The following is a 27,888-nucleotide window of genomic DNA, read 5'->3' as shown; positions in this document are numbered from 1 at the left end:
GAGTCGGCAGGAACTGGTCAGAATATGCTTCAAGTTTCACCAGAGTGAGACATAATTGAGCAGAAAAAAATCAAAAGGCAAATCAGGGAGAATTAAAAAAACTTTGAATTGGTCTTAGTATAGAGTTGTAGTAAACAATACGTTACTATATGTTATTGAACGAGCAGTCAGGCTTATTTGAAGAGGCAATGTGTAAAGTATTTGTGCAACACACACACACACACTAACACAATGAAAACACTAAAAAAATACTCCACACAGGATTAGAAAACCAGATTATATTTTCAGGAGTAAAATATGACCAAAATGACAAAAACTCAATGAGTAGAACCGGAGATATTATTTTTTTAAAGATTATATCAAAATGTAGAGCTTAGAAGCAAATAGCGTTTCGGTGTTACTTGAGGTCGCACTAGACAGGGGGGAATTCAAAGTTCAGGATGACAGCGATGGAGGACAGGCCGTCTACAGGACTCATGCAGGTCCCGCTGAAAAAGTACCTTGGATAGAGGAAGCGTCGACATCAAAGAATCGATGTGTCGAGTCCGACCTCCGCAGACGATGAAGGCTTTGTCAATGAACCACTTTATGACTGCGTCGTCCCCGAGCCGCACAGGCCGTCAAAGCAATGTCATCGAACAGCCCCTGAGTTGGTGTCAAAGGGCAATGTATTTTTTCCGATCGGTGCAAAGTAGTCACGGAGTTAATTTTAATGGATCAGCACAGCAGAAATCACCTTTCAAGGGCCCAGGACTGGATTGGTAAGACTTGGCAGGGCAGGACTCACAGAGGCCAAGTGCTGTTGCAGAGTTGAAGGGAGTCTGATGGCCGTGAGACCTTAGAACAGGGCCAGCAAACCCTTGGAGTCATGTGCGATGGATCCAGTCCTTGTCCTCATGGCAGCACAGCAAAGCAGAATGGCAGTTCTTCCAGAGCAGCAGTCAAGCAGAGTGGCAGTCCTCATAGCACTGTAGTCTTTACTATTGACAGAGTTCTTCACACGTCCAGTAGTGTACTGTCTTAGTAAGGAGAGCCCCAGTACTTATACCTAGTTGTGCCTTAGAAGTGAGGGTGACTTCAAAGCAGATCCTTGAAGTTTACAGGTCCCCCTTTCTTCTCAGCAGCCCTGGTTACAGACTATCAGTAGGGGTAATCAGCCCTTTGTGTGGGAAACATGACATTGCCTATACATGAGTAAGTGTCAGCTCCTCCCTCTCTTCCTTCTCAGGTAGAGCTATCAAAATGCAGATGAGATCTCTGTTACACCCACCCTTCTGCGGTTGTGGCTGTCTAGAGGGAATGCCCAAAGTGTAGCTGCTACCCACCGCAGACATGTATTGGAGACAGGCTACAAGTCACAAAGACCAGTGAGAGCAAAAAATGTTCACTTTCTAAAACTGGCATTTCTAAAATAATAACATTAAATCCAATTTTACCAGTTAAGAGGATTTATCATTACAATTCCCAAGATATGAAACTTAGGAATTACAGCTTAAAAGTGTTTTATGGAATTCCCAATGTTACCCTATGAGAGGAGTAGGCCTCACAGTAGTAGAAACAAATGTAGCTGTTTGTCACTTTCAGGACATGTAAAACTTGAAAGTACATGCCCTACATTTTATTTATGTAGCCCCTTCCCTTTGGGCTACCTAGGGCCTACATTAGGCGTGCAATATGTGTAATAAAAGTGGGATTTAAGGCTAGGCGAGTAGTTTCAAATGCTAAGTCAACGTGGCAGTAAACTGCACACACAAAGGCCTTGCAATGTTAGGCCTGAGACAGGTTTGAAAGGTTACTTGTGTGGGTCGAACAATTAGTGTTGCAGGCCCACTCGTAGCACTTAGATTACAGGCCCTCGGTATAAGGTATACCACTCTACATGAGGCTTATGATTAAACTATGTCAATTGGGTATACACCAATGCCATCATGTTTAGGGGAAAAGCCCATGCACTTTAGCACCGGTCAGTAGTGCTAAAGTGTTCAGAGTCCTAAGTCCAACAAAAAGATACAGCAAAAATAGGAGGTAAGCAGACAAAAAGGTTGGGGGGAGACTACCCTAAGGATGAAAGGTCTAGCACATGTGTCCCCAAGCTGAAGGTGGGGTGATTTACCCAACCTTTAGGGAGTTCTCATCACTAGAATCTGGATATACCATCAACATTGACGTGGTCTACCCCTGGTAGGATTCCACCCTGAAGTCCATACCCTGAAATGGATCACCTCAACAGTTTTGGAGTCTCACCCTTCATTTGCATTAGCGACCTGAGGGGCCTGTGGTCAGTCTGAATCAGAATGTGAGTACCAAACAGGTATAGCCTCAACTTCTTCAGTGCCCAGACCAAAGCAAATGCTTCTCTTCCTATAGCACTCCACCTTTGTTACCTGAGGAATATCCTCCTCAAGATGAGGGCTACATGTCTATGTAGGCTCTCTTCATATAGCTGTGATAAGACTGCCCTTATTCCATGTTCTGTGGTATCTGTCTGAACAATAAACTCCTGGGAGAAGTCAGGGGCCCTGAGCTCAGGGGCTGTGCACATGGCCTCCTTCAGGGAGTCAAATGCTTTTTGGCATGCTTCTGTACTAATCAAATTTCTGGGCTGCTTCTTAGAAGTCAACTCTCTCAAGGTTGCCACCAATGGTGCCATATCCCTTGACAAACCTTCTGTAGTATCCAGTGAGGTCTAAGAATGCTATGACCTCAGTCTGGGTTTTAGGGGGAATCCCAGGCCTTGATAGTTTCTATCTTGGCCTGGACCGGCTGCACCTTACCCCTGCCCACCAGGTATCCCAAGTACACCACAGACGCAAGCCCTATCTGGCACTTGCTGATCTTGATAGTCAGGACTGCCTGTTGCAGAGCCTGAAGCACTTTCTGGAGCTGAAGGAGGTGATTTTCTAGCTAACAAGACCCTGCGCCTGACTCATAAGGCCTACTATGGTGCAGGCCCAGAGGGGATGGAGGCTATCATCCATCATTATATTCCCAGTAGGATGCTTCGGTCCTCAGACAAAAACCTGTTAATAGTACCGAGGTTCAAGAAGGTCAAATGGGGAGGGAGAGCCTTCGCCACGGTTGCTACTAAACTGTGGAACACCTTCCTGGATGATCTTTTGAGCCAGGTGTCCCATTTGCTTTTCCGCAAAATCTTGAAGACCTGGCTTTTTTCTCAGACCTCGTGTGAGCATGTCTTTTTGTCTGCACCCCCAGTTTCCGTATATAGCGCCTTGACACCCTTGGGCTAAGTCTGCGCTCTACAAATTTTATATTCATTCATTCAATACTGTACACAGCTATGTCATCCAGGTAGGCAGCTGAGAAGGCCTCCATACCAGCAAGCATCTGGTTCTCCAAACTCTGGAAGGTGGCAGGGGCATTTTGGAATCCAAGGGGCATCACACAAAATTGGTGGTGGCCCTCAGGAGTGGAAAAGGATGACCTCTACTTGATATCTTCTGCTAGGACGATCTGCCAGTACCCTGATGTAAGATCAAAAGGACTGAAGTTCTGGGCATCCCCTAACCGTTCAATCAGCTCCTCATCACCTCAAGCAATGGGATGAGCATCTGTTTTTGTAACTGGGTTAAGCCCTGTATAGTCTACACAGAACCTCAGTTTAGGTATGGTGCCCAGTGGGACAGCTTTTGGTGCCAGAACCACATGACTGGACCAGGAGTTACTGAAGGGTTCTATCACCCTCAATAACAGCATTTTAGGGACTTTATTCTGGAAAACAATTCTTTCATGGTAAACATCTAGCTTTCTCCCCAACACAGTGTCAGTCTGCAAAGTGTTTTTTTCTGTATTGTTGTTTGAATTTCCCTATGGAAACTGCATTGTGAAAAAAAGCTTTTGGACTATCCTTTTTCTTGGCCCTCACTTGGCAGATCACTCCAAAACCTTCCAGGAAGGAACTGAGGTGAATTAACTTTTATTGGGAAAGTGTTTTGAAGATTTGCCATATGACACCAACGTTATTGGCAAAACAAAAAAACATTCTTTTGCTGATAATTCTGACTGATGTCTAACTACAGTATCTATTCAGAACTTGGCCTCAGATTATCAACTGTGGCTGTAAATGAGTCATGAAGACAGGTTCAAGCAGAAAACATTTCTCTCATGAGATATTTTCACTGTGAACAAGTACATTTGCCAGTATCTCAAGTTATTTTTTAACACAAGGTATACAGCACTGTCATTTTTGATTCAGGATACCCTTAAACCTATTTTGCATTATTTACAAATGCTTGCACATAATTTACGTGACACTTTGCATTATTTGGGGGGAGAAATACGCAAGTTTGGCAACACTTACTTTTGAAATTGAGCTATGCAATATTTTGCATGAGCTTCACCCTCCTTAAGCAAATCAATGAGGCAATTCACAAGTGTGACTAGAAGACTTCATCTCTTCACAGTCTTAACTACCATATTTATGGCACCTGCCAGCCCGGAGATCTAAGGATGTACACACATTAGGCAAGTGGTGTCAAAAGGAGACAACTAATATTATTTCCCTGGAATTTGTTCTTGAAAAAACCCCACCACCATCCATCATTTTTCAAAAAAGCGTTAGGTCTAGCCTCTGTCTCCTCTGTTCTGTGTGACATCTTGGAAATTGTAGCAGAAGGTTTGGACATCTTTGAAGTGGTTTGGTTGAAAAGCTCAATGTGAAGTGGATATTTGAAAGGTAGAGGAAAATGCCCTGACGCCCAAAGCTGTCCTAAAATATGCTGGATTTTTACCTGCACAACCTTTCTTGGTTAGTTTAGTGCAATTGGGCACAATCAAAGAGAAATAAATGCATCACACGGTAATTTAATTGGGAATGTAAAGTGTGGAACTACTTTAGGGAATTGTTCAGCATCAAATATAAATTGCATGCTAGCCCTCTGCAGCAATCCTCAGTTTGAACCATTGGCACATCAGATCTATTCTGGAAGGAAAATAAGAAAGACTTATCTCCCTACTGCGCTGGTGGAATCTCTCTTAGAAGAGCACGTAATGAACTATTCCTACTGCTGCTTTAAACATTGTTAGTTTTCAGACCTGGTCTGCAGGGAGCAACCCTCCTGGGGACAAAAGTCTGAATACTAGGAGAATGTTACTTTTGAAGGTCTGTGCTCCAGTGCTTTTATAAGGTTCAGGGTTAGAGAAGACTGATAACCAATTCACAAGGTCTCAGCTAAATGGCATGATAATTGGGGGACAGAGGAAGATGTATGGGTGCATAACAAGTTTTGAAGAAGATTGAGACCACTCAGGCTGAGCAGACAAAGACACATTTTAAAGCTAAGACAATTCAAGAAACCCGTTTTGCCTTAAAATAACTGTAATACACTTGCCTCTTTTGCTAGACCAAAGATTCATCTGTATAATTTCCGGAACAATATATTGAGCCAGAAGTACCTATCCTGTCAAGGTGGGACCTCTCCAGATAGTTGAAACAAGTCAACCTCTTTTTACACAGAAGGTGTTCACCGAGCTTCATTGTCAAGTTGAGTCATGGAAAATGTATAGAGCCTTCTCTTTGTCCCATTGAACCTATTCAAGCTCCAAAGAAATTTGTAATTATGTCCATAAAAGTCTTGACCAAGACTATACCGACTACTTATCCAGGCATCAGTGCTTAATGGCCTATTTGTTCCCCTGGATCGGCTCAGAGCTTTTTCCCACCTCTCTTATTTAACATGTATGGTGCCCTGCATAGAAACAAACTCCAAGATGGTTCTGCTTGCCCCAAAATGTTTCCAAGTTTCAGGATGGAAACCTTGACCAGATTCAATCACTAATTTCAATCTAACTGCACATTGTCGATTTACAAGTGCAGAGGGAGCACACTGCCTCTCATCCCAGCATACTTCACCCCATTGCATTCTGGTAAAAGGAGTAAGCTAACTTTAAAGTTGCTGTAATCTTTCGCCAAAGTTCGTGCAGGTATTGCTGTTTTCTCTAGACACATGTTTCGAGGTTTATCAGAAGTATTAGAGAGAAGAGAAAAGTGATCTGGGGATGCTGAAATGCTGCCCAAGTCTTCACAGGTCACAGAACCACTCCATAGGCACACAGCTACATCTCAGGTAAGCTCGTCAGCTCGTTGACTCAAGGGAGCATTTTAAACTTAAGGGGGAGGGAGCACACTGCCTCTCTTCCCAGCACAGTTCACCCCATTGCATTTTGGTAAATGCAGTACACTTAATTCAAAGTTGCTGTGGTTTTTCACCAAAGTTGGTGCAGGTAGTGTTTCTGGGTTTAACCCTTCAGCAGTAGACAGCAGAAATAGAAGAGCAAAGAGAAAAGTCATCTGGGGTTGCTGAAATGCTGCCCAAGTCTTCACAGGTCATAGTAACACTTTACAGGCACACAGGTGCATTCCAGGTGAGCTTGTCAGCTCATTGGCTCAAGGGAGCCTTTTAAAAACAAGAGGGAAGAGAACACACTGCCTCTCATCCCAGCACAGCTCACCCCATTGCATTCTGGGAAATGAGGTTCGCTTACTTCAAAGTTGCTGTCATTCTTTCACCAAAGTTGGTGCAGAAGGTTGGAACTTGTCGGCTCATTGGCTCAAGGGAGCTCAAGGTAGCCTTTTAAACAGGCTCCCTTGAGCTGATGAGCTGACGACCTCTGACTGATGCGCCTGAGCCCAGTGAATGGTATAGAGACCTGAGAAGACTTTGGGCTGCATTTCTAGCAGCCCCAAAATAATGTGTTGCTCTCTACGGAAGAAGGACAACTACCTGGAACATGTGTGTAGAAATACACAGCACTGGCTGCACCAACAAGGGTGAAAAACTAAAGACTGTCACTGAAATAAATGTTATCATGCACTGCATTTACCATGATGCACTGGTTTGAACTGAGTGCTGTGATGTGGGTGCACCTCCCACCCTCTTTTTGTTTGAAAAGGCTCCCTTGAGCTAATGAGCTGATGAGCTCTGCCCGATGCACCTGTGCCCAGTGGGTGGTACAGAGACCTTAGAAGACTTTGGACAGCATTTCCAGCACCCCCAAAAGAACGTGTAGCTCTCTGCTGTAGAAGAAGAACAATCCAGAAACGTGTTTAGAGATACACAGCACTGGCTGCACCAATAGGGAGGATAAACTAAAGACTGACACTGAAGTAGGTGTTACTATGAACTGCATTTACCATGATGCATTGGGGTGAACTGAGTGCTGGGATGTGAGTCTGTCTGCTCCCACTCTCTGTTTCCAATGTCGATGAAATTTAAGGATATCTGAATTTAAGGCTCGAGAGTACAGGAGGTTGTGTTCTGATCAGATTTCGGGTGGGTAATTGGGAGTTTTTTCTTCATTGACATTCAATACTGTGCCTTTCAGTATTTAATTCCAGTTCTATATTTTTCAATGTAACTGAACTCTTATTCCTTTACTTATTATCTGTATTTAAATTATTTATTCATGCATTTATATATTTATGTATGATAGTTTACGTAGACAGACAGATGCAACAGGGCAGCAGAATGCTTTTCATGTAACATAAGAATAATACAGCAATACAAAAAGAGGCCCATGAAGAAACGGTATAGAGAGAAGCGATACGTTATTCACTTGGAAAGATATTGAAAAGTGCGATTTTATATTATCATTGTTTTTTGTAAAGCGCTACGAAACAATCGTTCTTCTTCTACCACTGTTAACAATATAAACCCTTAATCTCTGCTGAAAATACGGCTGCTCCCTGTAGGCAGCACAGTATCTACCTGACACTTTTCTGCCCTTCACCTGTGGTGTGCAGAGATCAAATTATATCTCACAACATGCACACAATTACATTACATAGCAACCCAGAGTGACTAAGAGATGGTTTCGGAGGGAATACAAATTTCAAAATACATGTAGAAATTAACAAAACATCTTTTCCGCATTACCAGGACATCTAAAAAAAAAAAATTCAAAAGCAAGCAAGGGTAGTAAAAAAAAGTTCAAAACCAAGCAAGGGTAGTAAGATTTACAGTGAGCACCGTGTGAAGTGTTCATGAGGCAGCGTCCGCAAGTCACCATCTGGCAAACCTAGTAGCACCCACTGATTTCAGAGCAACATTTATCTGTTTTTCAGAACTGATCACTTCACTGGCTGCCCTATCTTACTGGATTACGAAGTGGCACACGCCCAAGGGCAGCGCGCTGACCGCCCTCCTTGCCCGCGGCAGTGGCACCCTGTGGTCGATAAAGTCAATGTCTGCCCTGCCACCTGTTGAAGCAGAAATAGATAATCCAATGAGAGAACCACAATCAGGTCATTATCTGGATTTTGTAATGAAACTCTGCGCTGATAAAAATGTTCTCTTTAAAGCACATTCAGTTGAACGTTGATGGTCCATTAAACTTAGGGGCATATGAACAAGGAAATGGCACAGTGCGGCGCTGCAGCACTTTCTGCAGCGCTGCGTCATTTCCAAAACACAGGGATGCACCATATTTACAAGAATACGGCACACTCCTTTGTTTTTCCTAGCACTGGTGCTAAAAATAGCTGCTTAGCGCCAACACATACACCCTTGTGCTATAGTGCACGGGTGCCTGCGTTGCAGTGACGATTGTTAATGTGCAGGAAGGTGTCTGTTCCTGCACATTCAATCAATAATAGCAATTTGCTACTTCTATGTGTGCTGCATTCTGCAGCACACATAGTAGGAGCAAATCACAATTCTTTAATGATTGTTTTTATGCAGGAAGGGACACCTTCCTGCACAAAAACAATCATTAATTGTATTTTGCTCTTTTTATGTGTGCTGCAAAAGCGAAAACAAGGAGAAATAAAAGTATTTCTTCTCATTGCGCCAAATTGGTGCCTGCTCTTGCATGCCATTCGTTTTTGTTGCTGCCTCAGATTTACATGTCCTTGTAAATCTGGGGCATCGTCAAAAAGCAATGGGTGCTGTCGTCGAACGCACACAGCAACACCCGTTGTGCGCATCTTTCACACAGATACTGCCCGAAAGGGTACCATATTTACAAAGCGGCATTAAGCCACAAAAAGTGGCTTGATGCCGCTTTGTAAATATGGTGCAGGACATTGCGCCACCAGAACGTCAAAAAATGTGGCGTTCTGGCGGCGCAATCCCCTTGTACAAATGCCCCTTGGTTTGGCTCTTGAGAGGACACTAACAGACGCATCCCAGGGCCAGAAGGCATTATCATTTCTATTCTGCTCTTAATTGCTCATACAGCACAATCTGAGCCTTCAGGGTCTCTGGACCGAGCCATTAGCAAGAGTTATTTATAATTCACAATAGTTATACATCCGGGACAAATGGCAGGCTCCAATGATATCAACATGTCACTGTACGTGACGTGGTCAGGGACCTCTATGCTTTTGATTGATTGTAATTTGCAAGGATCATTTTAATGATCTCATTGTTTTGAAATATCACTTACAAAGAAAAGAGAACTATCCCACAGAGACATAGTTTCTGCTGAGCCAGCGTCCTCTAAATTTATAGAATATGCAACAGCATTCCTCATGTAAATAGTTTTACCAGTGCCTAATTTGTGTCAGGGGTTACAAGTGGGGGCACTGGCACTCATGTTTGGGTTACAAGACTTATTTTATTAGGACTTTGAACCAGATCAAGAGAGAGAAACACAGAAAAGGGAGAAGGAATAAGGAAGAGAAAAATAAGAAAACAGAGGTAAGGGAGAAAGCAGGAATGAAAAAAAAATCTGCATGGTTGAGAAAATAAAAGATAAGTGTAGCGTGCTGGTAGAAAGAGGTGTGAGGTGGACTCAAGACTAAGCAGCCTTGGTATTCTGCAAGTTCAGCATTCGGCACAGCAGGCAACTGGCTACTGACAAAACTTTGGGCCCTTCACATTTATTTTTTGCTGGTTCTTTCTTCATAGTGGGGAATAAAATGTATTTCCAAGTATACTTCTTATCGAAATATTCACTTTACAATAACATTTTAAAAGGATAAAAATACACATTGCCATTTCATACGTCTTGAGGAAAATACATGTTACAATAACATCTTGAAAATATAGAAAAATACAAAATACAATTTCAATCAGTTAAGATACACAAAATGTATCCAACCATCATGATTAAAATGGATCCAGAAAACTCCCTACATAAATAGGCTTTAGTTACCATATTTTTGTTCAAATAATGTCATATTCAATATACACAACGAAGTTTTAAAACTTCCGGTTTTGGAGATGAGCAAAATATGGCTAGCCCTTGAGACCACAATATCAAACTGGTTCATGGCGTATAAAGCGACAAATAGGGATTCACTACGTCATCTAACACCCTGCCTTAAAAAAGTGGGCCCAAGGTATTTTCCCTTTCCCATAAAAAGAGTACAATCTAGCAAAAGATGAACAATTGGATACTTCCTTTTTAAAGTGCAAAAGCAACAGTCATTATTTTCCAAGACTCGATTTTCATATCCAGCATTCTCCCACCTATTTGGAGATGAAGAATCACACCCCTCAGTCACCTTTCCAGAACCTGAGACAAGTAGAGAAACAACCCCTCTGCTCCTAGGAAACCCAAACAGTGGGCCACTGAACTTTTAGAGACTAAATAATGTCTATCTGCAATTTCAGAAGCAGCTCATTTGCCAGCTGTATTTGACAATTTACTGGAGCGGGCTTCCTTTGTGGAATTACACACGGTATGGAAGGATATTTTTGAACTTACAAACTTTAGTTAATTTCCTCCTCCTCCTTACGGTAGGTTTACAATGATCGGCCTAATGTATGTAAAATGTGTGCAGTGCGAAAAGTATGACATGGTCCTTTTCCCATAAAGTTCGCCTCTGTGGTAGATCATACTAGGCCGTCCCAAGATATACTCACTACTCCCTTTAGGTATAGGTGCTTGAATATGGTAATTTCCCTTCTCACTGAGGTCCACCTCGAAAATGTTATCTACCAGCCTTCGTCCCTGAAGCTTTTGGTTAATATTAAGAAGAGTCTTAATGCTCTCTTAGAGCTGCTGTGTGGTCAACAAAACCAATGTCTTCAGCATGGCGAGAGGATGTAGCCTTATGACTATAGCTGCCGACTTTGGACCTAGGGAACTGGGTTCGAGCCTCGGCGTGGGCTCAACATCTTGGGATTCTGGGCAAATCACTTAACCTCCCAGCGCCTACCAAATAATGAATGTGTCCTTGTGTAACGTAACTGGTGCTCGTGTAAAGTGCTCCAATACCTTTGGGTTGAGTATGCGCTATATAAATCTGCAAAACAAAAATAAAGAAAAAACTGAAATGTTGTCTGCATATGGATACGCAGGTTCAGCATTGAAAACTCCTGTGCACCTTCTAAGGAATTCTGGGCTTCTGAATTGCTAGTAGGTGAATGTAGGCCAGCATGGATGGATCCCTCCAAGAGTCTCTCAGTTGGAGCATCCTGCGAGGAGATGTTGCGGGAGAATTAAAGGACAGATGTGAGCACCTTATTAGCATGGGGGGAAGACGAAAGTTGGGATGGACATTGAGAATGTATTATTCTTTCACCATGAAAACCTTCTATTTGTCCAACACCCCAGTCGTCAACCCCTCCTAAGCCCAACAGCCATTGGTTGTTTTTATCTCTTTGTGCTTTCACTTCAGCCTTTGACTCCAGTCATCCCCATCATTACCAAAATAGGACATTATAGTTGAAGAGGGATCATCATAAATTGTCAACCCCCTCCACCAATAAGAGATCTTTGAATACCTTACAAATTCCTACTTTTGATTTTTCATCAACCATCTCCCTAATGGACCTCTCCACCCTACTAGAGGGTACATTCGCTAACTCCCCACCTAATGTCAGGTCAAAACCAAGTGAACCATGAGTGCCAACATCAGACTGGAAATATACAGGTGTGGGGGGGGAGTGTCATCAATGACAACATTGGTGTTAATGGTGCTAATGCTAGAGCTTACGTGATGAGACGTCTGGGGCAAGGTGAGGCTCTGTGATGGAGTAGATACTCTTGTGCTTTTCCACGAGCTATAGTATGTTGCTACAAAGTTCTGCATAGAGCTAGGCGAGCTCAGTCCATTCTGCTTCACTGATTTTGATGGCTTTACGGAAACCTGGTGGCAATTGATTCATGGGGTCTTTTTTAATGGCTGGGTTTATCCCTTTTAGTACTTTTTTCACTGTTGCCACACCTAACACATGTATCTTTGTGGTTGTCTCCCCTAGTTATGTGGTTTGGGCTGTTGTATAGCCCCCCAAAATAGACAGGAGCTTCTGCTTGACTATGTTCAGTGCCATCACTGACTTTCAGGCTATTCTGGGCATTTCATCAAGCAAGGAGGCTTCTTGTAGTTTACAAACTTTTACCACTACTATGAGATTGATAAGCTGCTTTCTGCTTCTTAGGGGACATTTCAAGCCATTGGCAAAGCCGTTGACAACCAGGAGATTAAATAGGTTTTGGAAAATCCCTCTGACAACCTATACACTCTCTAATTCTTGTTTCCTGTTAGTTGCACAACCCAGCAGGGCATCCAAGAAGGTGGTTGTAACTAATAGCTGCTAATAGTTAACAGTTAATTGAGCCCACAAGTGGCACTGCCTCAGAAACCAGTAATCATCCTCTATCATCAGCCACTCCTGTTTAGGTACCTTTGATCGAGTCTGCGCTCAACTCAGCACCGGCCTCAGGAACAGTTTTGGATTCCAACTTTCTTTCTCCTCATGAGGATGGCGACATAAATGAATATCAAGGAAAAATGATGGCAGAGGATGTATAGTGAAAAAGGGGCGGGGCTATGTCCAGCCGCAAGCCGTACCAGTACCTAAAACCAGCCGCCTCCGCATGCTATGGGTCTGCAGTATTCCCCTCCCGTTATCCTGAGCTTTCACCTACCGCTACCCGCTACCCGCACATCTGGGCCTTCCACCGTCTTCATCCCTGCCTCCTTCAACTCCATACACCACGACATGGCACAACCCAGCTTTTACTCCTGCATGCGTCATCACAGTTCAGGCAATGCCCCTCTCCCCTCTGTAGGCAGTGGAGCTGTAGTGGGCTGTGGATCCAGGGGCTCAAGAATTAGCCTGAGGGCTTGAGGGCATAAGGGCCTGGGGGCCCAGGCTTGGCCAAACTCAGCCTAGGAGCCCTTCCTGAACCCTGGAGATTCAAAGTTCCTTGCCCACTCTCTCAATGGCATACTCACTCGGTCAGCTTGGCAGGCCACGTCTTCACTTACTTGAGCGCTCCTGTGCTACTCCGTTCCCTCCCTGCATCCTTGTACAGCATAAGATTCCTTCTCTTCACACAGTGTCAGCTCTCACAACTGCTTGAAGTCCAAATACTTTGCAACAACATGGGGTTCATCGGAGATGCACATGCCCCATAACACTTAGACCTCTCCTGCTCAGCCAAGGGCATGGCAATACCGCATTGGCTGCTCCTGGCTCTGGATGTGACTGACAGGGTATGCAGAGATAAAGTGCTTTACCTCTGCATACAACTAATGTGTGAACTGGATTCTTACCATCTCTAAGTATGGACATTAATGCACTGACCTCACCACGTAAACAAAAGCAACAATGCGATGGATCTTGCCATGCTTCACCTCTACTGATCTTTGATATACTGACATCTACTGGTGGCAACCAAAACTGGTGTATGTGAAGCCCTGAAAAGTGGCATCGTTACTCTTCCTGAAATAGAAGTTTATGAAACTAACTCCGGCTGCCAAGAAAATCATGTTTGGGGACACAAGCCCTTACATAGTACAATGCCTAGCTACACCAAATTGGGTTGCTAGATGAGAGAAGGGCAGAAACAATGACACCTGGAAGGCACAATGGGCCAGATGACCGAAACACAGGTTGCAAAATACTGGTTGCAAATTGCTACAACTATGTTTGAGATCAGTGTGGCATTTTGTGAACCGTCCTACGTGCTAATAGGCCTCTTCACAAAATACAGAATCGTAGTGAGTCACAATTCAACCTAAGTCATGAATATTAATGAGGTATGTCACACATTGCATGGTAGCCTGCTGGGGTAAACAGACCACAATGTCTGTGATTGCTTCTCAATAAAGAAATGTTTTTTTTATGCAGTCTGTTTTCCTTAAAGCAAAAATGGGATGCGTTTAAAAGATATATGTCAAGTGTAATTAATGTTTCTATGGGTAGTTTGTGGTACATTCACAAAGGGAAGGGGTCTCTTGAGGAGCTTTTCCAATTTGCAAATGGGTTACCACTACATTTGTGTTGTTGGTAAAACTTGATTACATCCCTTATGAAATCAACATTTGGAAGGGATGTCATTAACACGTCCCTTCCAAATTCTAAATTGGTATTTAGGCTCAAATGCAAATTATTGCTGAATCACAACTTTGGTTTCTTACTTGTCTAGAGGACTTTATGCTGCTGCTAAAATTGTCTGATTTTGCCATTTGGACATTTTACAAAAGGTAAATGCGTTGTACATCTGGCCCCATTACCCTTAGGCTTTTTTCCTTTTTTGCAGTGCTGAAAAGCAGTGAGGCAACGCTCCTATGCCTTAGCGGAGGAGCCTCTACTGGGTGTGTTAACCTTGTACAAAAATCAAATGGTAAAAGTGGGTCTGGTATTCCAACACCTAGCAATTTCAGGTGCAGGCACACTGGTCCACCCAGAATCAGCTGAAGCTGTCAGCGGTGTACGCAAAATGGTGACCCCCCCCCCCCCTGCAGAATTTAAAGAGGGGCTGCTGAGTCGCCCTTCTGTCACAGATATTCATGAAAAACATTTTTAATGGGGCCCTTCAAGGGCTGGAGGACCCCCTGGAGGGCTGCCCCCCCCCCCTTGCACCGCAGGGGCTGCAGGAGTCCGCGTTACGCCCCAGGAAGCGGCATCCCCAGCGACACAGCTCCAAACGACTCATAAGGACCGGTGGAATTTGATTTGATGAATTTACATTGCATACAAATTTACACATTGAGGCTGAGGGACAGGGTGAGAGGCAGATAAAGTAATGTGTCCAAACTCGTAATTGTTTTTGTGAAATGATGATGCATGGTTAAGAACAGATCTCCATTTACAGATTCTTAGACAAGAAATTGTAAGAGGGGTCCCATGAAGAGTAGGAAATCTGATAGAAAGTGGACCTTGGGGTTTGAGAATTGTTTAGCACAAAAGTGGGCACGCTTCAAACGCTTTAAAACAGTTATTCCCCTTTATTCGAAGAACCGTATATTATGTAAGGCTGAAAAAGAGAGCGCCACATTAAATAAAGTGAAATACTTTGTGTAGATCTCAGCAGGCATTAATATGAGGAAACGCACTAAAAGAGAACAGGCTTTCCCCTTTGAGTGACATTTTCAGCAGCCAGCAAAATATTAAGTAAACAGTGAAGTCATTGAGTATATTTCCTACACATATATGTTTTATTGCATTGCCATGTTTTTCAGGTCACAAAGGAAAGGTCCTCGCAAAATGCGTTTCCTAAGTAAACCCGTAACAAACATTGAGTCTCTTAACTGTAAATCGGGTCATTGCCGCTAATGCATCTGCCATGACATTTATTGCTTTAACATCAATAACATATATGACTTTCTGACTTCAACGCGGCTATTTTGGGAGCAGAGGCAATAAACTTAAAAGGTGAAAGGAAAAGTAAGATTACTCTTCTCAGCAATGAAACTTTCAGAACATAATGAAAGTGGACACTGCAGCCTTTTAAAGTAAGTGCTTTTTTCTCATTCTCCTACTGCTGCGGTGCCACACTGAATGCAGACATGGGATTAAATGGGATAATGGAGGTAAAGAGTGTTTAGTAGTCCAATACCACAAGATAACGTTGGGCTACCGGAGCGACGAAGAAGGCTAGGGAGAAGCATGAGACGAGGGGGGCCCAATTTAGGCCCAGAAGGGACGTGATTCATCCCACATTTTCATGATAACCTCATAAAATACATTTATACACAGTGAATTTAATTGGTATATATTTACATTGTGATTCCTAACTCGACAATCTGGAATAGGTCTGAGCCTTCATTGGAAACCCCATCCTTAAACAAGCATTTGCAATGCAATAGGTCTCGTATTCATGCGAGTTTGAGCTATTGGCATTGTAAATGCCAATGCCTTTTATTTATGCTTTGGGTTTTAAAACATAAATAAAAGGCATTGTCATTTACAATACTAATAACTTAAACTCTCGCAAATGCAAGACCTATTGCATTGCAAATGTTTGTTTCTTGTTCTCTGTAAAACGCCATAATTAGCCCAAGAATTATCATACCGAAACCTTTCTAAAATGAAAAGGCAAAGAAAATCATAGTGCTACATATAATAGAACAATGCTTGGAAGTAAAGAATAGCTATGTCCCCTCCCCGTGTTAAGCATGCTAAATGGAAAGTCCGTCTTCAAATTAAGCACTGCAGGAATCCCATCTACTTCACCCAACTAGCGCAAATAAACTTTCTGTGGTACATGCGCTTTTAAAGTGTCACCAACATAACGTACATCTATGTAGCGCTCCATATCCTTGATGAGGCCGCGAAGTGCTCCTGTTTGTATCATGCTCATTGCGCCATACTGGAGTGCTTGGTTGACAGACTGTAGAATGAGGCATTTGAGGGTCAGAGATGTGCTTCAGACATGGGTCAGGCAAGCGACACTGCCATGAGAATGACGTCAGCAGACCATATGAGAAACAGATGGTAACAGGCAACTTCCCATCCTGGGAGGGAGTGATCCTAATCTGGTGGTCTTTGATGGCAGAATATGTGATCCGCAGAGCCAATCAGGAAGTAACGTATGTGGAATGCGCATAGAAGCAAGAGACACTGTTTACCAGCATATATAGGAGGAGGTGTGGGCTCACGGAAATGGGAAACACATGGAGAAGGGTCTCCAATCGAGGCCCCGCGACTACAGTGCCCCGGCGTCCTGCAGGCACCAGAGCGGGACCTACAGAAATGGAGGGCTGCACAGGGCCAGTGAGCGAGGCCCAAAGTGGGCGGGGGAGCCGATGAGCAGCCAGAGAGCCCCTGTGGTATGGCGTGGTAAAATCAGGCCCCAGACCAACCCCTCCCATGCCGCGTTGCCGGAGGCTCAAGGGCGCGAGGACTCAATCACGGCTCTTTTGCGCTGGGTCAGAGGAGGCCAGTCCCCTGATTCGGGTGACCGCAGCAAGCAGGGGGAGAGGACATGCCATATGGTGAAAAAATCACTGCAAACACAAGACTCAGCTTGTGGACTCCACCTACCTGCCAACAGGCCGACCCCCGCCGAAAACACCCAATCACTCCAGGCATGCCGCAGGTAATGCACACGCTGCAAGGGGGAAATGCAATGTCTATGGCGGGCCCCAGGAGGTCATTCCTGGGCCAGCGAGGCACCGCGCTCTCAGGTCCCAAGGTCAGCCTGTGCTAGGCTTAGAATCCCAACCGAGTTGGCAAGGAAGGCGGGGATTGGTCTCCACCTGCATCCGATCATTGGTTTGCAGTGACGGGACCAGGCAGCCGCAGTGCTCTGCCGGAGCTCGGGTTTTCCAGGGGGCACCGCGCAGCCCACGGCCAGACTCCGAGGCTTCTGTGGCACAGCACCCTTTCCAAACTTGCTCTCAAACTAGGCCCTGGGGATCACCGGCAGTAATACAGCGCTGTGGGTGCAAGGAAGGCACCGGATGGATAGTAGTGTACACAGGGTCCTGAAGTTGCTGACGGAAGTTCCGCTGAAATGCTGCTTGTCAGCCATGATGCCTGTCCACGCCCCATAGGTCATTTTTTTTAAAATAGAAAACCCAAATAGTGATGCATTAAAGAGCTGCAGCGGATTACTCAGCACTGCCTGGAAAGCGAAAGCACGCCGCCATGCACGCGTAGGGACAAAAAATGCACACGCATGTGCACAAAGATGGCATCGGGCTGCACACATGCGCGTGCATTTTTTTGTCCCTAGGCGTGAATGTTTACCATTGTGAATGCCGAGAGCAGACATTTCTGTCCATCGGTAAGCGCGTGCATTCAGCATTGGCTGAATTGATCACAAAAGGTCCTCGCATGGCGAGGTCCTCGCATGGCGAGGGCAGTGCATGCACTACTATCGCCAGGTGAGACCTAAAAACCTATTTTCACAGACACTTCAACTGGAGGCACTCTATGACTTAATATAGCTTCCAACTAGCCCCATGCCAAGAGAACGACCTTCAAATAGGGCCACATGTATGACCATTTCTTGCAACTCGCCAATTGCGATGTTTAGCGAGTCATAAACTGAAATGTACAGAGTCTCAGACACTGCTTGTGATTCCAAAATGGATTGCAAGGGACCTGGCTCATTGATATTCATGAGCCAGGTCGCAATTTGCAACCCATTTGGAATGGCCAGCACTCACAGGGATGGTGGCCTGCTGGGGCAGCCGACCATCATGTCTGTGGCTGCTTTTTAAATAAAACAGTTTTTTAAAATGCATCCCGTTTCCCTGCATGCATTACAAAAGAAAAATGAAACGTTTCTGTTGCATTTTTTAAGAGTAGGCAGTGGGCCATTAAAACATTTTTGCTGCCAGTCACAAAGGGAAAGGGGTCCCTTGGGGAGCCCTTCCCATTTGTCACTGGCTTACCATCTTTGAAGTACCGAACTCTGGTCGCAAAACAATTGTACATGGCCTTGTGACTCGCTATTAGGAAGTGACGCCATTGGCACACACCTTCCTAATACTGACTTGCAAACCCAATTTTGCGAGTTGGTAAAAGGTTAGGTAGTACAATGAAGGATAAAAACAAAACATCTTGATGAAATAACCATCACTTTAACTTAACATGCCAAACTGGATTTAACCTAAAAAACTATTAAAACCTGTACTATTCATTATATATATAAAAACATGTGAATTGATTGCAATAGCAATAGTGTATTGGATCTCAGCCTCATTACCACAATGGTTTTCTTTCTGAAACACAACCAGGCATTCATCAAGGCTTCCATTTAAAGCAAGGTTATCAGGCATAGGCCCGGAATGGGCAGATCCATGGCAATGTTTCAGAATATACAATTACGTACAACGTATGTAAATGTAATTCATTCATGTTGTCAGTGGCTGTCCTGAGATAATATTGCATGGATCTGGCCCTTCTGGACCTTAGTTGGATACCGCCGATTTCTAGAATTGTTCCCATTAAAATTAATTGCAGCAGGTCTGTTTTCAAACTCTTGCTGCTCAAAGATACATAAACAATATTAGGGCTAGAACACTTGTCAAAGGCTATTAAAAATAAACCCTCAGTTGTACACAAAACCGATTAATTCCACTTAGCAATATTTTACTGCTACTGCCTTCTTAGTAGATATTGGAGCAACCATAATTTTTCCACAGTCCATATTATAGGATATGTAACTAGAGCAAAAATCCGGGGATACTATCTATGCAAATGTTACAATAATACAAAGCTATAAGATGGATATTGCTTTTTAACACCTAACCTCATGTAAAAGAGTCAGTCCTGTTCAATTAATAACCTTTTACAAATAGGACAAAATAATTTACATTATGTTCAGGGCAGATGGAGAAAGCAAGCAATTCTGAAAAGTTTTTTAGTACTAATCCTAAATTTCAATGGGTGTGCATGTTGAGTCAGAGACAACCGTTTCTAGGAAGGTGTTTGGGGGACTTGCCCCAAGGAGGAAATTTGGGAAAATGAAGAAAAGTTATGTATTTCAATTTTATATGTATCCAATATATTGCTAGAAAGCTATAGATTTGCAGGCAATTATGAAAATGGACTAATGAAACCTTCCACTACCCTAGTATGCAAAGCACCATGGCCAGGCCACTCTTGCTCTAACAAGTACAGCTCTATAGTCATGTCAGTTTCTACAGTGCAATGGTATCAAAGCGCTCTCCCAGGAAAGTATTTATCACCCCCAAAGCGCCCGCATAGGTCAGAATCCTCAAAGACCCAGAATGTAACGTACCATGTTCAGTCCAGTAATCTGCATGGCCCAGAATCTAACGTACCATGTTCAGCCCAGTAATCTCCATGGCTCAGAATGTAATGTACCATGTTCAGGCCAGTAATCTCCATGGCCCAGAATGTAACCCACCATGTTCAGGCCAGTAATCTCCATGGCCCAGAATGTAACCCACCATGTTCAGGCCAGTAATCTCCATGGCCCAGAATGTAACCCACCATGTTCAGGCCAGTAATCTCCATGGTACAGAATGTAATGCTCCATGTTCAGGCCAGTAATCTCCATGGTCCAGAATGTAATGCTCCATGTTCAGGTCAGTAACTTCCATGGCCCAGAATGTAACGTACCATGTTCAGGCCAGTAATCTCCATGGCCCAGAATGTAACACACCGGTGCCGATCATGATCCGGTAAAAAATATCCCCGTGCGACTCGTATCCGGTCTTTTTACCGTACGAATCGTACAAGTGCCGTACGAACTGGCAATCACGATTCGCATGGTAAAAAGTCCATACGAACCGCATTGGGAATCATTCCCCACACGTCCTCGGGTCGGAAAATGTGTCCGACACGTCCTCGTACGATTCACCGTACAAACGTGAAAGGTGAAGTCCGACCGAGGAATCATGATCCATCCCGGGCGTCCGAATGTACAACCGTATGGTTAAAAGACCGTCCGCACCGAACTCCCATAACAACCATGGAGACGTCCAAACAGGTGCCCGGTACGTGCCGTACACCCCCCAGCCCCCGTAGGTACGCGGCGACCCCCCCCAGCCCCCGTAGGTACGCGCCGACCCCCCCCCCCCAGCCCCCGTAGGTACGCGCCGACCCCCCCCAGCCACCGTAGGTACGCGCCGACCCCCCCCCCCAGCCCCCGTAGGTACGCGCCGACCCCCCCTGTGTGTACACCCGTGTACGTGTCGAACCCCCCCGTGTACGTTCGAGTCGAACCCCCCCGTGTACGTTCGAGTCGAATTAATTGCAGCAGGTCTATTTTCAAACTCTTGCTGCTCAGAGATACTTAAACAATACTAGGGCTAGAACACTTGTCAAAGGTTATTAAAAATAAACCCTCAGTTGTACAAAAAAACGATTAATTCCACTTAGCAATATTTTACTGCTACTGCCTTCTTAGTAGATATTACAGCAACCATAAGTTTTCCACAGTCCATATTATAGGATATGTAACTAGAGCAAAAATCCGGGGATACTATCTATGCAAATGTTACAATAATACAAAGCTATAAGATGGATATTGCTTTTTAACACCTAACCTCATGTAAAAGAGTCAGTCCTGTTCAATTAATAACCTTTTACAAATAGGACAAAATAATTTACATTATGTTCAGGGCAGATGGAGAAAGCAAGCAATTCTGAAAAGTTTTTCAGTACTAATCCTAAATTTCAATGGGTGTGCATGTTGAGTCAGAGACAACCGTTTCTAGGAAGGTGTTTGGGGGACTTGCCCCAAGGAGGAAATTTGGGAAAATGAAGAAAAGTTATGTATTTCAATTTTATAGAATAATGTATCCAATATATTGCTAGAATGCTATAGATTTGCAGGCAATTATGAAAATGGACTAATGAAACCTTCCACTACCCTAGTATGCAAAGCACCATGGTCAGGCCACTCTTGCTCTAACAAGTACAGCTCTATAGTCATGTCAGTTTCTACAGTGCAATGGTATCAAAGCGCTCTCCCAGGAAAGTATTTATCACCCCCAAAGCGCCCGCATAGGTCAGAATCCTCAAAGACCCAGAATGTAACGTACCATGTTCAGTCCAGTAATCTGCATGGCCCAGAATCTAACGTACCATGTTCAGCCCAGTAATCTCCATGGCTCAGAATGTAATGTACCATGTTCAGGCCAGTAATCTCCATGGCCCAGAATGTAACCCACCATGTTCAGGCCAGTAATCTCCATGGCCCAGAATGTAACCCACCATGTTCAGGCCAGTAATCTCCATGGCCCAGAATGTAACGTACCATGTTCAGGCCAGTAATCTCCATGGTCCAGAATGTAATGCTCCATGTTCAGGCCAGTAATCTCCATGGTCCAGAATGTAATGCTCCATGTTAAGGTCAGTAACCTCCATGGCCCAGAATGTAACGCACCCTGTTCAGACTAGTATCTGCAACACGTCCTTTTGTAATGCACTATCCCCAGCAGAGTATCCATAATGCTACCTCATGTAAAGTAAAGAAGCCAAACCTGTGACTGCACAGACCAAGCACCATCCTCAGGCGAATATCATTAATACTTCAGTATCTTAAAGTGTTGTCCACTCAATAAGCAATGCCCATAAAGTTCCAGAAAGGAAATCACTTTTACCGTACCGTCTAAAGGTCCTTGTTTGCCATGCCTGGGAGAGTAAGGGGGAGAAAAGAATTCTAATTTGCTGCAATACAGGACAAGACAATCGTACAGTTATGCCAGTAGTGAACCCTTCGCTTCTACGATCTATGGTAATTGAATTATACCCGCTGAGGGACCACTTTTTAGGTCTCGCCTGACCCAGCGTATGCGCTGGTCTGGCGAGACTTATTGAGAGGGCTCCAAAAAGTAATACCAGGCCAGCCTAGAGCTGCAGTGCATGTGCGCGGGCGCGCGCGCCGCTCTTGGCCGCGATTACTTTCGCGGCCCCACGGCCGGATGTATAGCCAATAGGTCTCGCTTTTGGGACCTTATAAGTATTTAGTTATGCAACTGTTGCATGGCTAAACACTTATAAGGTCCCAAAGGCGAGACCTATTGGCTATGCCAATGCTTGTTTATTCTTTTGGTCAGTATGGTTGAGTCCAGTGTTCCCTGCCTTTGCATTACATGTGCTGTACAGGTAACAGCTCAAAAACACAGATCTACAGGCGAGAAAGGTGGACTTCCGGTCCACTAACAATTTAAAGGCTCAGGCTGTAAGTGAGATGGACAGATGCACCAGCATGGGGGGAGCAAGGAGTCAGGACTGGGCTCAGTGAGGTCAGAGGTTGGGCTGGTCAGACCTTAATGTTATTACAGTTTGGCTCTCATTACAAGCAGCCAACAAGCAACAGTATGCCAATTATCAGATCACTCATAAGGAGGGCCTACGTGTCCTACAGGGAGGGACGGCTTTAGGGCGGTGAGACTGGTGCAGCCGCACCTGGCATTGACTTTGGTAGGGGCACCGTCTTTAAAAATAACTTATGGGTTCAAATGCACCTGAACTTTGTTGTGAGTCCAACAGTTGTCAGGCAACAATAAAAATGTCAAGCTAACTCTGGTGATTAATTTGACAGCTGTTGAGAGGTCAGAATTTTGTCTGATGGCAGTTTTGACTCATCATAAAGTAGTGCAGAGGAATAAGGTGCCTGCTGCAAAGAGCGTGTACCATGCCGATCACAAAACTGAGTGTGAGAGAACTATGAGTAGAGCTTAAGCTCTTAAAAAATGAAATGTACGTCAGAGGGGGCAATGGAGAGGTGAAGGGCACTGTTGGAGAGTGGTAGAGAGGGAATCTGTGGAGAAAGAGGGCATGGGGGAGGGCACCAAAAAAGGTTTGTCGCATCAGGCGCCACCAGCGCTAAAGCCGGCCCTGTCTACAGGATGAACGCTGGTCTATCTGTACTTTAGGTGCAGTAAGTAGCCTTCTGACTGGGATTAAAACCTGTGATCTGAAGGCTACACCGATCTCTGCAATTGGTACATTAACCCCCTGCACTTATATTTTAGCCTTCTACATACAGAGCCTGGCTATACTATTTTATACTTTACTCTTCTTTACTCCTCTTTTCAAGCCCTGGTTTCCTTTTGTCAGCAGTCGCTCCTTCGAGCTCATTAACTCTTTTTTTAAGTTCACTTATTCCTCTCTTTCCTTAACTTCACTTTTATTCTATTGTTTTTGTTGCACAGTTCTAATTATGTCCTGTTAGCTCTGCATTCTCCATCTCCTTGCTTTTCTGACCCTTGTTGTTTTCTCTATGTGTTGTTTTACCTTCACCATTTTCGATGTTCCTGCAGTTGTCTCTTGCCCTTCTGTTTTGTATCTTTTTTGCTACAGCCCTGTTTTGTTTTTATTATCCTGCCTATCCTTTCGTCCTGCTTGCCTGCATTGGTAGAGGTGAAGTCACTCGTACAGCACAATGAACTTCACCTAGAAACAGACTTTGAGCTCATAAAGATGTCAGTACAAAGCGCATAGGTCACAGCAGTGCCAAAGAGGCGAGAGGGAGCAAAGAGATTAGAGCAATTGTGAGCAATGGTACATCCACCTCGGTTTTAGGTCCTTTCCACACTTCCCTTTCACTGCATTGGAAACCCAGCAATTGGAGAGGTCCCCTATCCTTGCTAGAGGTCTGATGGTTTGGGTGAGTGAGTTCTGAAGATGGGAACTGGCAGAAGAGTTGCTGGTCTGGCTGGACATGTAGTCATTTTAGGAGACTGGAGTGTCTAAAGTATACCAAGGAGCAGTGCTTAATTTGGAAAGGAATAAGGGGCATTCCTATGAGAACCTTGGATCACGTTTGCAACACGCAAAGTGGTACATGAGTGACACAAGGCTCTGAGTCAGATTTACGAGCACCCTACCTGTACCTGTCCTAGTAGCCCAAAACCAAAGTGTTTGGCTGGACGTGAATCTCTCTACGAGTTTTCAGATCTCTAAAGTTACTGCTACCTGCTTTGGCATTTTGAGATGACTCAAAAACCTCTTAGGGTGTCTTCCGTTTACGGCCCAACGAACTGTCATTCAGGCCTTGGTGATCTCGGGGCTCAACAAGGGAAATATCTTGTATCTTGGAGTAATGAAGAATCGGCTTAGAGGTCTTCAAATAGTGCAGAACACAGCGGTAAGACTTCTGCATCGTCCCGAGCTCTATTCCACCACCATTCGTCTCCGCGATCTCCACTGGCTCCCTGTTGAATCTCATATCCAATTTAAGACACTCTGCTACGTTCACAAATGTCTTTTGAACTCTGGTCCCTCTTACTTAAGAGCTTTGGTGATGCCTTATACTGGTAGCCATTCTTTACGCTCTAGCAACCCAGACCTTGCAGTTGCTCAGAGAGTTAATACAGCCAGACGGAGTTCGAGCACTCTCTTTTTTAGGCTAAAAAAATTTGAATTCTCTCTCGGCTGAGTTAAGATCGTGTCGCTCGCTCTCTGCTTTTCACAGGAAACTCAAAACCCAGCTCTTTTAATGCCTGCCATCTGTAGCAGTTGATTCTCTGTTTCTGGTACCCTATTGTAGCGTAGCTCTGGGAAACCCTTGGTTGGGTAGCCATGCGCTGTACAGATCTGAATGATAACAATAATGACTGGCTGCTTAATCAACATTGTCCATGTCGCTTCAGTGTAGACTCCAGAATATACACCACGCTTGAGTCAAGACTGCATCTTCCAAGCGTAGCACCGCTGGGCGTTTCTAATGCCCATATTTCCAATGGTTTAGACTATATGATACATTCCAACCCAAAAATGTTATGTTATGTTACTGGGTATTTGTTGAGCGCGCGGCTACTCCCAAGAGTGTCCCGGCACTGTGTGCTGCTGGGGAACCCATCCTGGCTTTCCCTGTGAGATGGTCCCTACTGGGCATCTCCAAGGTGAAGACAAGCATCCCCGGCGCTGATGGGGCCGTAAGTGGAGATTAAGCAAGCTATTGCCCAGAGTTGCTGAGTGGGATCCATGGTTAGAGTGGGCACCGAGGCGAGAATTATCGTGTCCGCTGACCTTGGTCCAAGACCCTGCCGCGTCGGGAATCAAACCCTGGTCCCAGGCCGACTTCTGCTTCCGGGTCTGCCGCCTCTAACCAGTGAGCCACACCACTCCAATGGGAGGTACCTGCATGCTGGACTGCATCTATGGTCACACTTTTCTCCAGCACTCATTGGTCCATGCTTGTTGAGATATGGTTCGAACAATACACTTCCCATACAGACCACATCCAGCACTTCATCATTTTAACGAAGCACTGTAGAATGTCAGGTATAATACACACAGAGGAACCCTACAGATGTAAGAGGTTCAGTCCTATTCCTTACTTTACAACCCATTGGATTTCAGGAAACATTGTAAAGGAACATGATAACTGATAATTCATTCCAAGGGACACCCCTCCAGGACGTTAGGTGGAACTATCAAACTATTTTATGTTGTACCCATTGTAAGGGGAAAGGTACACGTGCAATACTTTGAACCCCTGCCGCATAACTTTACTGCACTATTACTAAGGCGACTGAAATTGTGTTTCTGTGGCTGTATATTGAAGTGTTAAACTGGTACTGAGGTGGAACCTTAGCCGTGACAGTACTAATGTGTATTAAAATGGCAAAATAGCTAACACTTACTGCCATATAATTTGCTTAATTATGCCGAATAATTTAAATTGCAAATGATCAGCGCCGCTCTCTTTCAGAAGAGATGTAAAGTCTGGGTTAATGTGTTACAATGACATGCTTTTTACCACGAACGCTGCTTGGTTCACCACACCTTCACGAGGATGAGACAACACAATAAAATGTGCATCTCATAATACACTTTTCCCAATTTACCGTGTCAAAGTCCATGCTTCGATGACGTTTAAAGGTGTTAAACCAAAGCACTTTGCATGCCCTTTATATTGATTTTTTTATGTGTTTGCACAGGCTGTGAGCCTGTTTCATGTATTTCCATGGTCCAGTACGGAGTATGCAAATTAGACCGGTGGTTTTTATAGGACTTCTTTAGTCAAATTTCACGTATTTGCCTTTCCTTCTAGAACTGTCAGCCACAACTGCCTCACTGTTGGATCCAGAACATGGGACTGCCACGTGCACTGTGCAACCAAACTGGTTATTGACGCAATGAACTCCTAAGCGCGAGAGACTGACGTCACCGTCAATTACAAAAGTGCATTTAGAATCCTTCAGGTTTGGGCGATTATATTTAATTATTAACAGTGGTGTCCAGTAAGATATTTCAGATCCAAGTGCTGACCTCATTTAAAATGCTAAGATAGCTCTGTAATCATGGCAGAACTTGAGAAAATGTGTAAACAATAAATCCTGAGATACTTGTTATATTTGCCTTCATAATGTTAACTCCTTTCATCGTGCAAGGAAGGCCCCGCAGGAGGGCAGAGAAGCACCCACTCTGCAGGGGGTCTTTGGGAGGTACCAACAGGGGCACGCGATGGATGACGGTGGTGGCCCGTGGGCAAGTGAGTCACTGTATTAAAGAGCATGCGCAACAGGATTTGTTGCAAAAACCCTCAACACAATTTATTTATTTATTTACGATTTTTGTAGAGCCCGACATTCATCCCCTGGGATATCATGGCGCTAGATTGCTACTTGTCCTTCTGAGACAGTGTGTCAAATTGTGGTAGTTGATGCATTAAAATTAATCTCTGGAAAAAATGGGTTTTTGTTTTATTCTAAAGCTGAAGTGGGTGTCGGTAAGGCGGAGATCCAAGGGCAGTAGATTCCATTGGGCAGTTAGCAAGTGAGCCACCGCTCGATCTGACTTTTTTATGCGCTTAGATTTGGCTAGTGCTAGGTTCAGTGATCTCAGATCTCGCTTTGATTTATAGAATTACCTTTTTACTTGTAGAATCCAGGGCCTGAATAATATAGTGTCTGGTGAGCGTGTCAGAGGAGATTAAAACTGGCTCTTTTGCGCTTTTGGCAGACAGTGAAGGGTTCCTAGGCTGGCCGATGCCAAGCTATATCTTTCTTTGTTACAGATAAGCTTGGCAGCTGCAATTTGTATTACCTGGACTCATGTGAATAGGTAGTGTGCCATTCCCACATAAAGTGCATTTCTGTATTCCAGTCTACTAGTTATTAGAGCATGGACTAGGGTTCTTCGCCAGTCAACCAGAATCCGGTGCAACGGTCTTCTTAGTAGCTTGGGAATGCCAACCCATTTGTCACAAGTGGCATTGACTTTCTTCTGCATGGATAGTAAATCTTCGATTAGAACGCCATGATTTTTTGCCACTTTCTTGGGCTCTGGTGCAGATTCCAAATTGGCAGGC

General features: G+C 44.3%; 1 protein-coding gene across 3 annotated transcripts in view; it reads right to left on the bottom strand.

The window, feature by feature from the left end:
- The window catches only part of VIPR1 (vasoactive intestinal peptide receptor 1), an 806,458-nt gene that overhangs the window by 622,622 nt on the left and 155,948 nt on the right, over positions 1–27,888 (bottom strand). The window contains exon 1 of one of the 3 annotated variants that reach the window (XM_085628779.1): positions 17,184–17,295. The exons of the other annotated variants lie outside the window; for them this stretch is intronic. Within the exon in view, the coding sequence (XP_085484905.1) occupies positions 17,184–17,231 (48 nt within the window). The 5' untranslated portion in view covers positions 17,232–17,295. Of the gene's footprint in view, positions 1–17,183; positions 17,296–27,888 lie in introns of those variants that run through there. 3 annotated transcript variants of the gene reach the window in all.

The sequence above is a fragment of the Triturus cristatus genome, chromosome 10, assembly GCF_964204655.1.
Source record: "Triturus cristatus chromosome 10, aTriCri1.1, whole genome shotgun sequence".
Classification (NCBI taxonomy): Eukaryota; Metazoa; Chordata; class Amphibia; order Caudata; family Salamandridae; genus Triturus; species Triturus cristatus.
Note: the sequence above shows the minus strand (reverse complement) of the source record. Positions and strands in the feature narration are given on the sequence as shown.